This window comes from Tetrao urogallus, assembly GCF_951394365.1.
Source record: "Tetrao urogallus genome assembly, chromosome: 8".
NCBI lineage: Eukaryota > Metazoa > Chordata > Aves > Galliformes > Phasianidae > Tetrao > Tetrao urogallus.
In genome coordinates, this window is record NC_136821.1 from 32,929,555 (window position 1) to 32,944,737 (window position 15,183).

The 15,183-nt window shown below is 47.0% G+C and overlaps 1 protein-coding gene across 1 annotated transcript in view; it reads right to left on the reverse strand.

Moving 5' to 3' along the window:
* The window catches only part of ERBB4 (erb-b2 receptor tyrosine kinase 4), a gene marked incomplete at both ends in the record, with an annotated part of 495,076 nt that overhangs the window by 306,951 nt on the left and 172,942 nt on the right, over positions 1-15,183 (reverse strand). The window contains one exon of the mRNA XM_079538981.1: positions 7,709-7,860. Within this exon, the coding sequence (XP_079395107.1) occupies positions 7,709-7,860 (152 nt within the window). The remainder of the gene's footprint in view (positions 1-7,708; positions 7,861-15,183) is intronic.

Sequence of the window (15,183 nt, forward strand, 5' to 3'; positions counted from 1 at the left end):
CACCCTCCTTTTGACATTTTCAAGTTCATTACATTCAGATACTACCACAAAGCATGTCATTCCTCCTCTCTGGCAGGACTATTCACCACAAAAGAGGAAAAAGGAAGAACACTACACATCATTCAATATAGAACATGGACACTATTAGCCTCCTACCTAACTTCAAACACAAGTGCAAGAGTCATGGAATGGCCTGGGTTGCAAAGGAGCACAATGCTCATCTAGTTCCAACCCCCTGCTGTGTGCAGGGTCGCAAACCAGCAGCCCAGGCTGCCCAGAGCCACATCCAGTCTGGCCTCGAATGCCTGCAGGGATGGGGCATCCACAGCCTCCTTGGGCAACCTGTTCCAGTGCCTCAGCACCCTCTGTGTGAAAAACTGCCTCCTAATATTCAACCTAAACCTCCCCTGTTTCAGTTTAAAACCATTCCCCTTTGTCATATCACTATTTACCCTTGTAAACAGCTATCAAGAAGATGAAGTCAAAAGGAATGCTTGTACTCAACCACCCAAACAAGTACTGCTCTCATTGGATCCCCATGGCTTTCGCCAAGCCCTCCCAACTGGACCTGTGATGATATTTGGTGCTGGGGACACCCCAGAAACACCTGATTACATGCTCCATGAGGGCCCTGGCAAGGTCTGCACAGTGGAGCAGCAGCCACAAGGACATGGCTTTGGGACCTCCGGTGGATGAGCGGACGTTCAGGAAGGCCACCTCCTCCTGTGCTGGGGGAAGAGTTAATGCTGCTAAATGCTGCAATCTGCACAATTCTGCTGATGGTTCCGAACTATAAAAGCCCTCTGGCAGGCAGCTACAGAGGAAACCTTTAAAATTGATCTGGTTTAGCACAAAAACTGTTGGCTAAGCCTCCATCCATCCCTCTGCTCCTCCACCCCTTGACACAGCTTACAGCAAAAGACTTTGCTTTCCCTTTCATACAGCTTTTAACAGCAATTCAAGCCCATTGATCCAGGACTCTGAGTTGGTGTATTACAATGCAAGATTATTCAGCTCTCTGACAGTCAGTTTGTTAAATTTCATTTTATTCCATAGTAAAATGGGAATCGAGGGAGGGAGGGCTAGGGGAAAAACTGCCGATTCATTCCCTAAATGCTGAGAAAAAGAGAAAAAGATACTTGAAGGAAAGCACAGAATGCTTCCACGTGCCACAGAACGCACACTGCTCTACAACAATCAGATATCTCTGTAACCACCTATACCTCACCTGGGCTCCATTCTCTGCTCTGTGGCAGGATTTGAGATAATGGTTGGACAAAGAGGGGAAGAAATAATCCTAAAAGTCACCTGAGTGGAGATGGTCAGGGAGCAGTATAAAACAGGAGAGGTTCCTCCAGTGTCAAGTTAGGCTTAGGATTAGACTCAGAACTCGCTGCACTCACCACTGGCACCGCATGCAGACAGCCCTCTTTCTGTGGTACAAAGAAAAGCACTCCTTTTCTTTCTAACCTAATAAATCAATTTATAATTTGAAAGTGTTTGCTACCAGTCTTTTTTTGTTGGTGGTGGTGGTTAGCTTAACTTTATCTCCTTGTTTGATTTAGCACAGCTTCAATTAAGCCGGCATTTCCCAACACAGGTATGGGAAAGGTTTACATTTACAAGAGGAAGATTATTAAGAGCATAAGGTGGTTGAAAGGGAAAGCATAACTCATTTCACTTGCCTGGAGGGCAGAAGAGCTTCTAAGAGAAACACTGCCTAATTAAGAAGTTTGCACTGTTCTATGTTTAATAACATTCTCTTCCTACCAGCAGTGTCTTTACAGTGCCTGCCCAGCCCTCTGGGATGCTGGCTTTGCTAAACACCTTACGGATACATACCCCTGCAAGAACGCTCCCATACCTGCTTGGCCTCTGCAAGATGCTGGAGGGGCTGGCAAGGATCATCAGGGTCAGTGGGAAGGACAGACCTCCAGATCTCTGCCCCAACATCAGGAAGGGTTCAGGAACCTGGAAAGCGCTGGGTGCCGGCACACCGCCCCGCATGAAAACAGGAGGCTTTGCTGCAGCCATGAGAGCAGGATGGCAAGAGGAAAAGGGATTAGTGATGTGGAGCATGTGCGTGGGTTTGGGTTGCTGTGAATAATTTAAGTCAGACTCCTTTTATCTCTCAAGAGTTGCTATCACTGCCACGCACATGAATCAGACAGGCTTCCAGGGCGGCAGGAGGTGGGGTGCCTTCAGTACAATGGGAGCTGAAAGGGAGAGGCTAAAAGAAAGCTTAAAGAGACTTCTTAATCACTCTGGACTTCAAATCTCTACCTGCCATCCTCTCATCTCCAGGTGTGACACAGCTGAAGGACATTCTCCCAAACAGAAGGCTTCTCTCCCAAGGCAGGGGCAGCTGGAGAGCAAGGAAGTGCTTGGCCAAAGCTGGCAATGTGGGAAATGAAGCCTCAGGTTGGGATCAGTCCCTTTGGCGGATCCCTGCCACCCAGAGCTCTGCCTGGGAGCTGGATGATGCCTGGCACACAGCTGCATGCACTGACCTGGGTCATAGCAGGAGCTGGCATTTATGCAGCGCGCTGCTCCTCCCGCAAACACAAGTGGTTATTTCAAAGTCTGTCTCACATACGAAGCCACCAAAAATAATTGCTGAATTAATGGGGAAATCGCTAATGTACACATATTTGGCTATGGCTTGGCAAACCCAGCTTGAGGATTAATTGTGTATTAATTCTCTTCTAGGTTTGCTTTGCAGAAGCTAAAAATTTAGTTCAAACAGAACAGTACCAGCTTGCACAGTCTTTAAGTTACACTTTGAGCCCCAAAGCCAAGCCAAAGCTGCACTGCAGAGCAGCCCTGGGGTGGTTTGGCAGTGCTGGTGGGGAAAAGAGGATGGCAGAAAGACAGAATGGCAGAAAGTAAACACCGATGGGTTGATCACATTACTGAAGGTGCAGGAGGTTGGCTCTGCGTATGGAAGAGAAGCGATCCTCCCAGCCCAGTTATCCTGCCTGCTGCAATGCCCTGGGCAGCCATGAAAATGAAAGAACAGAGATGGGAGGAGTGTAAAAACAGAGTGGAAAGCTGGCTGTGGGGAACCAGCAAAAACATGAGCAGAGTGCGAGATGAAGCTGCGGAGTTTGTAAACAACATTAAAAAAACACTCTGCAAGAGCCGGACAGAAATAGCTGCATGCCGAGCTGCAGGGCTAGGAGCAAAAGCAAAGGCATTTGTTTAACCCCGTGCTCCTCCTGCGGTGGCCGATGGCTTCAGGGTTATTTGTCACCGGAGGGGGCACACATAGCCAGGCACTATGGGGCTGTCCTGGCAAGAGAGCAAGGAGGGAGCAGGTGGGGGTCAGGGGCCACACAGGCAGCTCTGGGTAAGGGGGCTGCTGGAAAGGGCTCCTGGGGAGTGGGGGGGTTGGGATGATGCTGGAGGAGGTGATGCTAGGGACTGCACGGTGTGTAACATTGGTCTTCAATACAGGTGCATGCAGCAAGCACCCAAGTGTTGTCTCACCCCACAGGTACAAGGCAGTGTGAATGCTGCTGGCAGGTAATAGTGAGGGAGGAGAGCAGGACAGCAGAGTGCTTCACGAGGTGATGGGTGTTGCTCTGGAAATGCTGATCCCTGCCCTGAGGTTGCTGGAACCACTCTTTTATTTCATCATTTCACTTCTTACGGTATCATGGCACTGCACTGTTCTCAAGGCATGGCTCCAGCATGGCTTGCCATCTGACCACCCGTTTCTGCATGAAGGAGGGATCAGGATGACCCCACAGACACGAGCTGTTGCAATCAATACTCCCTGCCAAAACTATTTTAAGCTACAGCTTCTTCAGAAGCAAAGGGAAAGAAAAAGCCATCCTCCAGGAGAAGAGCTGTACCACAGATGCGTCATGCATCTGGCCTCTGCTCCCACTCCACCCTCTGAGTTTGGGATCCAACTTGCTTCTAACACATTTCAGGTTCATCCAACACAGTTGGCAGCAGATCCCAGCCAGCATAAAACAGTTTGTCCATGCCAGGAGCACGGCCTGGCATGCCCCTGGCCTCTTGTAATCCACCCAACACAGCAGCTGCCTTGATTACTTTTGTGTATCTCAGCCAGATAAAGGCAGAAGGTCAGAGGTGTCCTCTTTCCACAGAGGTGGCTTGTGTGGCACACACTGCCCTGCCCGGCACATTGCTCCACTCAGCTCTGATGCTTTGTATTCTAATGGCAAGGTGCTGGGAAGGCAATTACAAATAAGTAAGTGCATGTATTTGATTTCCAGGTCTGGTATTACACGGAGGCCTCTTTGCTTCTTGCCAGCCAAACATGCAGCCATACGTGCTGGCGAGGCTGTCCGGATGCAACTCACTGCAGAAGAGATGCCACAGGGCGCCTTTACCCCTCTAATACTTCTAGGGATGGACTACAATGCATTTCTGGAGAAAATTACCCTCCCTACAGACAGAGCCACCCTACAGCACTTCCTTTTTGGGGTTTCCCTGTCCCTTATCCAAGCCTGCTAACTGGGAATTGATCTCACTGCAGAAGAGGACACAGGGCTGTTCCCTGTGGTAATCTGCTGAGCAATCTGGACTCCTGCCTTGGAGCTCCTCATCTCAGCATGTAGGTTCAGCCTGCAGGCTCTCTCCTGCTTGTCAAGGCAGCCAGAGCTTTTGGAAGGGTCTGCACGGAACCTGTTTTGTTACAGGAGACTAGAAAGCTTTTCAAAACTACACAGGACTTATTTTTTTGACCAGATGCAGCTCTGAACGCTGATGGGCAGTGAGGTGTGCAACAACTCCTGTCCTGCTTGTGCTGGAAGCCTCCCTCAGAGGAGCTCTGTCTGAACCAGTCTTCCTCCAAGACTGAACACAACCAGAAGCAAAAATAACCTATATTCTCCATAGAAAACCCCAGCCCTCACATTCCACCTGCCTCAAAGTTTCAGTGTCACTGTAAGGAAAACAATAAATATGGGCTCAGAGCACACAGTTATGCATGTTGACAGAGGAAAGAAGGGGCTACACATTTGTGCAGAAACTGCAGCAGCAATAAAGCTGCCTGCCACATAGCTCACACCCAGCAAACAACAGGCAGTGCTAACAGCTGTGGTTCAGGGAACTACAGCAGCACCGCTAAGGTAAATGAAGAAAGAATTTAAAAAGCAGTGGTAGATCACCTCTGAAGGCCGATGATTGCAGTTAGAAATAAGTTTCACAATCGTTTGGGAGAGTTACTGCAGTGCGTGGTGCAGAACTTCAGTCATGTCTTCAAAAATAAATCATCTGAATTGGTTAAATAAAATCCAGGGACAAGAAGACAATCTTCTGACTGTGAACTGCTGAAAGGCTGGGGGGTGGTCAGAGATAGGAGTCATTTACCAAACGTGTTGAAGAAGAGCGCCTATAGAAGATGGTTTTGTGGTATATTAATTCTGTATTTCATTTAGAACATTCAGTACACAAACACTGTTACGAAAGTAAGAACTGTCCACAATACAAGCTGTCAGTTTTGCCAAGTGGCACTGAAGCAGGGACCTGTTTCTGGAATCAGTCATTTGCAATAGGTATCTGATCTACTAGGAAATTCCAGACAGGGAGAAAAATCCCAGCTCTGCCTCCGCAAGAGGACATCACGCCACTCTCCCCACTTTGGCTGCCCACAAGCAGGTGACACTCAGCTCCCCAAATCAAGACAGCAGACGCACGCTCCCAGCCCACACCAAATCAGGACTGCTAGGAAGAACAAGGAGCATGTTCAAACAGCCAATGGGACACAGCACCACTGTGCCCACTGGACAGATACACAGACAACCCAAACCACTAATGGCCTGCTTGAAGGTAAAGTAGGCAATTTTTGCAGGAGACTGAGAAGAAGAGAGCAAAATGGCAGAACGTCACAGGATGCAGGATGAGTTCAGCATGTTCAAGTCAAGGAGACAAACGGCCTTTCATTTACTTATCTCCCATCTGCCACCTTCATTTGGCCATTCAAATCATTTTTCAAACGATAAAACAAGTAACATTGCCTAACTAATGAATGTTGAATTATCGGTGTAAATATGCCAAATCTTATTTATTTATTCGCCTCACTAAGAACATGTTCTCTCTGTTTGGTTTTCTATTTTAATGACTGCCATTTATCATATTACCTAGAGTTTTAGTTTGCTGGGTGTTGTTTCAACTTCTGCTCTTTGTTGGGACTTCTGTGAGAGTGCAGTCTCAAGTACAACAAGCAGTAACACCAATAAAAAAGCAATAGTAAATGTCGCCAAGAAGCAAACATGACCGGACCACCATCTTTCACTACCAGCCCTTCTTCCTTTCTCTCATTTGCTGATTTCAGTGCCACATTACTGCTAACATTTAACTCTCCTTATGGCAGCTCTCCACCAGTAACGGTGAGTCCCTCATTGATGATTAATTTGCTTTCCCCACCTATTCCTGGTCAAAGCAGGAAGAGTAGGAAGCCGAAGCGGGTAAACTATCTGCAATGAATTTGGCGGCATGCACAACACTCCACTGGGGGTTCTGGAAGGCTTCTGGAACCCTGGTGATGCCTGAAGCAGTTCAGGGATCCTGCCCTCGCACGAAGTCTATGCAGTGGGCACCATTAGTCCAGCTGCCCCAAGGCTATCTATTTCAGAGCACAAGCACATATGCGTTTTTCCCACCTGTCACAACTGTGAAATGCACAGATAGCATTCACTTCCGAGGCATTCGTCGCTCAAATTAACAGGAAACCTGTTAGTCTGAGTGCAATTAGCACCCCAAACTGCACTCCAGACATCTCGCTATCTGGTAGCGAGATTCAGCTTGCAGATCTTTCAACAGCTTTGAGCAAATAAAGGCCGATGCACAGAGCAGAAATCCTGCGAAATCCCCAACAAATTTAACGTGAAGCACAGCTAAGCACACTGTTAGAGAATCTGCTTTGCTGTTGTTAGAACCTGTAACAGAAAGTTCAGCTTTTTGTGAACTGAAGCTGAGCACCAGGCTCACCCGTGAGCCAGCAAGCAAGTGCCTGGGTGTAACACAACCTGCGGGGCTGCCTGCTGCTGGATTGGAACTCCTCCACTCCCCTACGTGCTTCTTATAAAAATGGCACTTACACACAGACATACATCTCAAAATGTGACCTGAGAGCTTTGCAGAATGAGATGTGAGGGATTCCACGCAATCCAAGCAGTGCCTGTGCCACGGGCTGACTTCTATTTGAGAGCATGACCTGTGCAGCCTGTAAGCCCACCACCCTGAGCTGGGTTTCCTGCCATGGCCCTCATACCCAGGCACCCAGTTTCTTTCATATCTGCAGTCACATTGCCTGCAGCATCCTCCAGTGCCAGCTTGTGAGTGTTGGATCACTGCTAACTAGGACACTTTTTCCAACATAATCAATTTCGGCATGCCAAATAGCAACGGGCTTCAATTCTTTTAATTGGGTGTTCACTTCCTACTCACTGCAGTTACTAACATCTTAACAGGTAACGCAGAGACCACGCCAAAATACTCCTCCTCAAACCCAAAGGGCAAAAGCACATTATTTATACAAAACAGTAAATTCTTTCAAGTGAGACCACTGCCAGAGCACACAACCCCAGCTCCATGGAGGCAGGACGGCCTTGAACTATCACAGACCTCCTCCAAACACTGAATGGTCCATTAGGCTCATAACTCCAGCCCAGCACCCATGGCTTCTCCTCTCTATGCATAAGATGAAGGAAATAAAGAGGAGGTCGCTTACCCTCAGGAAGGAGAGGTCTCTGTTGTGCTCAATGCTGGTGATTTCCAGGTTGCCCATAACTACTTCGCAGTTCTCATAGTACTTGCGCAGGGCCCGGTACTGCTGCTCCAGGTCAGAGAGGGAGCTCAGCTTGTTCTCTGTGCCAGCACACACTGCAAGAAACAACAAGCACAGTCAGGTGAATAAGGAAACACAGGAGCAAAGAAAGAGGTAAGTTTTATATCCAGGGATACAGACGACTGCAATAAACATTCTGAATTATTCACAGGATGGGTATGAGCAGCAGTGGGAAGACTCGTGGTCGCCTCAGCCAGCTAAACACCTCTCACCAAAGCGAGGTGCTGGTATTCACTGCTGCATATGCAGCAACATGAAACAAATGGATAACAGCCCACAAATTAAAGGATATGGGGACAGAGAGACCTGAGCGCACCTGCAACGCCCAGCATTCTTCCTATCAGCTGATATCTGCCAAAAAATCAAGAGCAAGCTACCCAAAAGGCTTGGACCCAGCATCGTTCTTCCCTCCTCTCCCCCAGGGTCCCAAGCTCTTCCCTGCTTAGCACACTTCAACAGCAGAAAGGGAAGAGGAAGAAGTCTTTTCGTAAGCCACCAGACTGTGATCTGAATGCGCGAGGGAGACGTGCCAGATGAGTGAGGCAATCCCAGCCTAATACAGTCAGTTTTCAGAAGCTGTTCTTTAATATTACAGTACTCTGATCTTGAAGTCCGGTTCAAAGCTACTGCTGAATTATTGCTCTGCTCAGTCTGTGCATCAAGCAGGGACAAAAATGAAGCCGGTAAAAAAATACAGAAGCAGCATTTTACAGCAGCATTACTTCATGTAGCTCTCAGCCTGTTTGACAGCAATGCTACTTAAATGTTTGAGCGTGCTGTTGGGCTTCTTCATGTGCACACTTACTCTTCCTCTTTCCCCACAGCTTCTGGGCCGTTCTCACCTGTGGGCAAATTAATCTGCGTCTACCCAAACTTTTGAAATGGGCATTATTGCTCCCAATTACAAAATCAGTTTGTTTGCTTTTTCCTTGAAAGCAGCCGCAGCAGCAGCATCTATCACAACAAGATTGACTGCGTTTCCAGCCGAATAAGTATTATTCTGTCTTACGGCTCCCGAGGACTAATAAATAATTTCTGTTCCATTTTGCAATCGCTGCTAAGGATCAGCATCGCTCAGAAAACAATTCCAGCAGCTCAGCTAATAAAGCTATCCACCGCAACGCTGCCGTTTCATGTTGCACACACATTAAATGCTTCGTGAAAGCTAATTTAGCCACTTCTTGCTGTAGGGAGGCAGAACATTTGGAGCCCCCTCTTGCAGCAACAAGAGTGAAACCAGCTGAGATGGAAACTGATGCGCCAATGCAAAATAATAGGAAAGACAGGCAAATGAATGGGCTGTTTGACTCCTGCAGGAGAATGGAGCTAGGAGAGCACTTCCCACAGTCTTTCAAGCTGCATCAGGCATTTATATGTTGTAGTATCTCTGAAATAAGTGCCAAAATAAACATGAGTGCGACAAAGCACGTTTCCTTGTTGTGCCGTACAAAACACTGTCATCTATATTTCATAAAGAACCTCTTCAAAGCACTCTGTCGTACGTCGGTAAACAAAGTATCTTACATAGCCCCAGAAACTGATGAATGGTATGAAAATAAAGATTATGTGTTGAAAGCAGTCCCTGCAGCACATCCTCTCTTGGGTTCATAAAAACTACTAATACATCTGTCTCTAACAGTGGTCTAAACAGTACTAGCTTGAATGCATTCCCAGCCTGTAGCTTCCCCCAGCACTGGATCTGAATGTAAACCTGACAACAAGCACGCTCCTGACTTGCCCAGCACATTTTGCACAGGTGTCTCGATGAGGGAAACCCTTCAGGGACATTTTGATGCTGCACACGCAGGAGAAACTGATATTCTTATAGGCACTTGCATACACAAACCCAGAGAGCTGCTGACCTGTGCCAGGGTACCAATGTGCTGTGATGCTCTCAAATCCGTTTCTCTACAAACAAGCCCAGTGCCACGCACTCTCCTGGGACTGTGGCAACAAACCTTGCAAAACAGTTATAGGCAGATGCCCAGAGATGGCCACCTCTAACATCACCTTCCCAGCACCTTCAGACCTGGGCAGTCCTGTACCAGCTTCTCATTTAAATCCCAAACCTGGTCCGCGTGGGGCAGCTGCACACAGAGCATCCTGCTGTGCAAAGCACAACCAGCAGAAACAAAAATGGAAAACTCACAATTCCTGCTCCCAATGACCCGGAGTAGATCTACAACTTGTTCATTTTAATTCATTTTATTGATGTCTTCTAACCCCAATAACCCTTTCCATGCTTTGCTGCAATCCAGAAGCCAACTTGTCTTGCAGTAGGAGCCTCTTTGCAAAGGAGAATGGAGATCAGCATCAAGCAGTAGGCAAAACATAGGTTTCTTGGGTAAGACAACAAATTCTCACTAAAATAGGAATTTTAAGAAGGAAAATATAAAATTAATTCCAACACTATTTTTTAAATATAATTATTTCATGCCCACTCCACTTGATGCAGTGGCTTAGGCACTGATGCTTCAGGTTCAGTTGCGGACTTATTCCCAGCTACCTAAAGTGACAGAGAATTGCTGCAGCTCCTAATGGCCCTAATTACAGCAGTCATAATTGTCTGTGTTGGATTGAATTTACATATTTCATCAATATTCATGCACATGTCTTTGAAATTAATTTCCCATTGACATTTTTTCCTAACGAAGCCACACCATTCAGACGTTCACTCAGAGGTAGGAAACAGTTGAAGCATTTCAAAATGTCCTTCAGTTTCCACTTTTTGAGCCATTCTTTCTTTGCTCCGCTGATGATACAGAGAATCACAGAATCCTAGAATGGCCTGGATTGAAAAGGACCACAGTGCTCATTCAGTTCCAACCCCCTGCTGTGTGCAAGGTCGCCAACCAGCAGACCAGGCTGCCCAGAGCCACATCCAGCCTGGCCTTGAATGCCTCTAGGGATGGGGCATCCACAGCCTCCTTGGGCAACCTGTTCTAAATACATCTACATGTTGTATTACAAAACGTTTTTGACTCAGTCTGGTTCTGCTTCTTGTAATTCTAACTGATTTGGTGATCCTCCCAGCTCAGCAGAGGAGCTAAATGTGGGAAGGAAGGAGGGAGACCCACTTCATATTTTCATTCATTCCCACTGCATCTGCCTACATCTGGAGTTACTCAGGACACACGAATGCCATCCTCACCGCCTTGGGCATTGGGATACATCTCAATAGGACTCAACAGAGCTGCCCCTGGGGAACGCCGTGCTCCCAAGGTCTCCCTGTTATTGCATTGCCTTACACACAAGGTAGCGCAGATCTCCGTGTGAGAGCACAGCAGTGTGTCTCCACACATCCCCTTCTTGTTGGTGGATTGTCAAGCAGGCCAGAACCACTAAGAGGCTTCAACGCTCTGATGTGCTTATTTCAGGAAAACAGAATAATATGTTCTTTTATCCCAGCCAGGAAGAGCTAAACAACCTCTTCCTAACACAGCCTTTTGGTACTTCCCTCTAATTTATTTACTTAATTAGCTGCCTTCTTACAGACAGCACCATTATCAGGGTTTCCTGAAAGGCAGCCGAAGTAACTGTTTATTAATAATTGCAAACGCTCCTGGCAATTTGCTGAGACCCCCCAGATGGGGGGAAAACACTGGAGCAGCTAATTACCAGCATCTCGTAGCAGCCCCCATTCATTTCCTAAAGCTCTCCACTCTCAGCACTAGTCTGGGTACCCTGGGCACAGAAGAAGGGGTAAGCAGTTTTAATCCGTCCATTATTTCACAGCTCTCTTTGAAGGAGCTGCCGAAGCCTGGTTTTTGCTTGCAATTAGCCATGTCCTAATGAAGAGCCCGCCTGCTCTCACAGTCTTACAGATGGCTCCTGGGAGAAGGCCAAAACCTACCTGAGGTCACCAGCCGTTCTCCTTTAAACCTAGTGGCTTCTGGTTTTAAAATGAGAGGCTTTCCTTCCTTCCCTAGGGGTCAAAGCTACTTAGTGTTCTCACAAAGACAACCAAGCCATGCTTTAGGAGGATGATGCCACCTCCAGCCGGGGCCCATCGGCTGCCATCTGCAACAAGCAGATCCTTCCCACTGCTCCAAACAAGGAAACAGGCACAGTGAGGATTGACAGGGATTGTAACTTCATCGAGAAGGGATTATTTATGTGTGATTACACTTCCCGGGCTGACGGCACCCCGTCCTTGCACCGAGCTCTCCAAAACCTGTCTGGTTGATGCTGCGCAGCATATTTTACTGCTGGAGTGCTCGTGTTTGCATCAACCAAAAAACCGCATCAAAATGTTGACCTGATTTATGCTGCGGCATTTCAAGGATAATTGCCTGTGCCGACCGAGTCAAGCCATTGTCATCTGCTTGTTTTATGTAAACATTTACGGCGTTGTTTCACCTTTAGCTTCCTCTTGTACATACGATGATATGGAAGGGCACAATGGACAGATGTGCTACAAGGCTACGCTGAAAAAAGCAGAAATTAATACAAGACGCTTTGCCAGTGGTTCCTTTTTTCCAAGGGTGCACACCAAATTATTGTCTCTGGTTACATCTCCTTTCCTTCTTCTCCCTACTCTTTACACACACACACTTTGCTCATTTTGTTCTATTTTGAGGGTAAATAGTGGCTCCTTAACTATAATGTAGGTACTGGACTTGACAAGCAATTAAAGCAAACAATTTCCACTCATCTAACTTTGCCAAATTAGTCATCTGCCATCTGCTCTATCATCTGGCTCTCCTTGAGGTCTTGCTGTGAAGCTGGAAGCGCTCACTCCAACGAAGAGGCAGCAGCTAAGCCTCCTGGATGCTGGGCTAAGGGACAGTGGTGACAGGGGGGTGACACGGAGCTGGCAAGGGGCCCACACCACCACCTGCACCCCATGGGCAGGGCCAGCATTGAGGCCATGCTTGCTGGCTCCAGTGGTCAAACTGGTGAATTACCAGTGCTCAAGTTGTGTTAGAAAAACGTTTAAAATTAAAGATTTCTTCTGCAGTCATGCAAACAAATGTTTAGTGAGGATGAATGCACAGCTTAGAGGGAGCGTGGCATTTCCTCACCAGATGCAGGATGCAAAAAATAGCTTTCTTTATTGAAATGTCTTCAGCGCTTACAGTTTAGTTCCCAATGAAGTGCTTCACCAAGCCAAGCAATTAGTAGACATTATCTAAGCGAGATTCAGGCAGTCTTTGCTTCCAGCTCCAGGCCCAGTGCAGGTAAAGCCTCGGTTTGAGATAAAGGAGACAAACCCTGAAATATACCACCAGTCTCAGGGGGAAAGCAAGGCTAGGGCTGTTATTTGCAATCCAGAGCACACAGGAAAGCATTCAGGGCAACATTCCTAGGTGTCCCTGTATTAAACACTGCTCCACAGTACAGGTTAGCACACACACACATTGCTGCTGCTCTGAATCATTGCACAAAGAACCCGCTCTCTCTGCTGCCTGCAAAGGTCGTTACAGACTATTCCTGCAGCACCCAAAGCCTGCAATGTGACACTTAATGCCAAGAACCCAAATCTCTCCCTGCAGTACCAAAACACAGCCTGTCACCAACACCTCGTGAGCAAACAAGTCTGCAAATAACTGGTTCTCAGCAATACAAGGCAACCCGAGCTTGGGCAGCTAAATGCAGAGCAGTGGCCAGGCTGAAGTCTCAGACAGGATGCCTTGGTCCATGTCATGTAATTTCTACCCAGACTCCACTGACAGCTTCTCTTCCCAAGTCTGTCAGAGGATGGGGAGTGTCTCAGTGCTAGGAATCACTCTGCTGGCCTAACCTATGAGGCACATTTGGCATTTTTGTTCCATAAACTTTCAGAAATCGTCCCAAAAGATAAGCTCAAAGCAACCGTATTTGTCAAAGCTGTGTATTATGAATTCTTTATGGATCTGTTTGCTCCAATACGTTCCCTGCTAATATTGTTTGTTCTTTCTGCTGGGATTCTTAAAATGCACTCCATATATTATTTATAAAGGTTTAGGTTTCTTTTCCACCCCCAGAGGCTGCCCTTAAACTTCTGTCCATTGATTGTGACGGTATCAATTTGTAAAGGTCAACAGAAAGCTGCTCTGACAGCCCAATTCAGAAAGCAATTTTTAAATGAGTTGTTTCTCTTCCCCTACAACGAGAGATGCCGACAAAATCAAAACCCAAGGTCTTTATTTCTTCAGCCCTACCAGTGGCTTTGATAGGCTTCACATCTCTGGTGGCTGCAGAACGCCCCTTGGAAATCTGAGCTGCTCCAAAGATCTTAAAACACAGCATATGAACAAGCAGGTTTAGGATGAAAAGAAGAACATTGATTTGTTGCTCCTCCAAGAGCCCCTAAGGACCTCAGTTAACAGAACTCCAAGGGATCTCCAAAGAAACGTCACCACCATGTGGTTTTAGTCTCCGATATCCTTCTATAATACACAAAAAAAACTGCATTTTGTGCTAAAAATACCCCACAGCTAGCTGTAGTAGGGAAATGGGCTGTGCCAACCTAATCTGATGCGTGCTTCAGCTTTGTCTGAGGTTGTGATCAAAAGCCTCATCAAAAGGCTCCTGCTCTTTCCCCTCAATCCCATAGTTTACTGAATTCCTTAAATTTGAAACCATCGAAAGTACACAATTTATAGCACTGTTACACGTGAAGAAAATCTGCCATAAATCAAAGACAACAGTTATATAAATGAGCATAAAAGTGCAGGGAAATGTCACAAGATAGCAATAAAACATCTTCACGTGATAAATCCCGGGAGCAGAAGCACCGTCAGTTTTGAGTCCTGCACTCTGCAGCAGCAGGCTTGTTTTATCAGTGGGTAATCAGCACTGCGTCTTGTGCCCTTACTAACTGCAGGGCTGGAAAAAATAACCAACGCTTTGCAGGGAACTGGGGAGGGCAGGAGGCAGCAAAGACAGGAATGCATGGCTGCGATTGCATCAGCACACAGAAGGAAAAGCATAGAGCCATGCACGCTCCTCTGCTGCTAAGTTTATGCAGAACAGGAACATCCCATATTTCTTTCTATATGTCTCTCTATACAGTGTACACACACATACATACACATATCTACAATGGAGTTGGTCTTTTTTGGAGACTTGCTATCTCTTTTCTTGGCCCTCTTTCCTTAAAAAAACATAGAAACTGTGGGTCCTTGCTTTGTCTGCAACAGCAAGAGCCCATCCAGGGACACGCAGGTCCCCACCACAAAGAAGGGAGCTTATCATTTAGAGAATGATACAGAAAGGACCCAAATCTCACCTGGGGAGCAAACTGCCCAAATCTCCCAGCCAGACATCCCCTGGGGATCAACACACAGCCTGGGGAGGAAGTCTTCAACAACTGTTCTCTGGACTGACTTCCTAGGCTGGGATCTGACACCGAGTCCTTGTCTGTGAATGCCAGC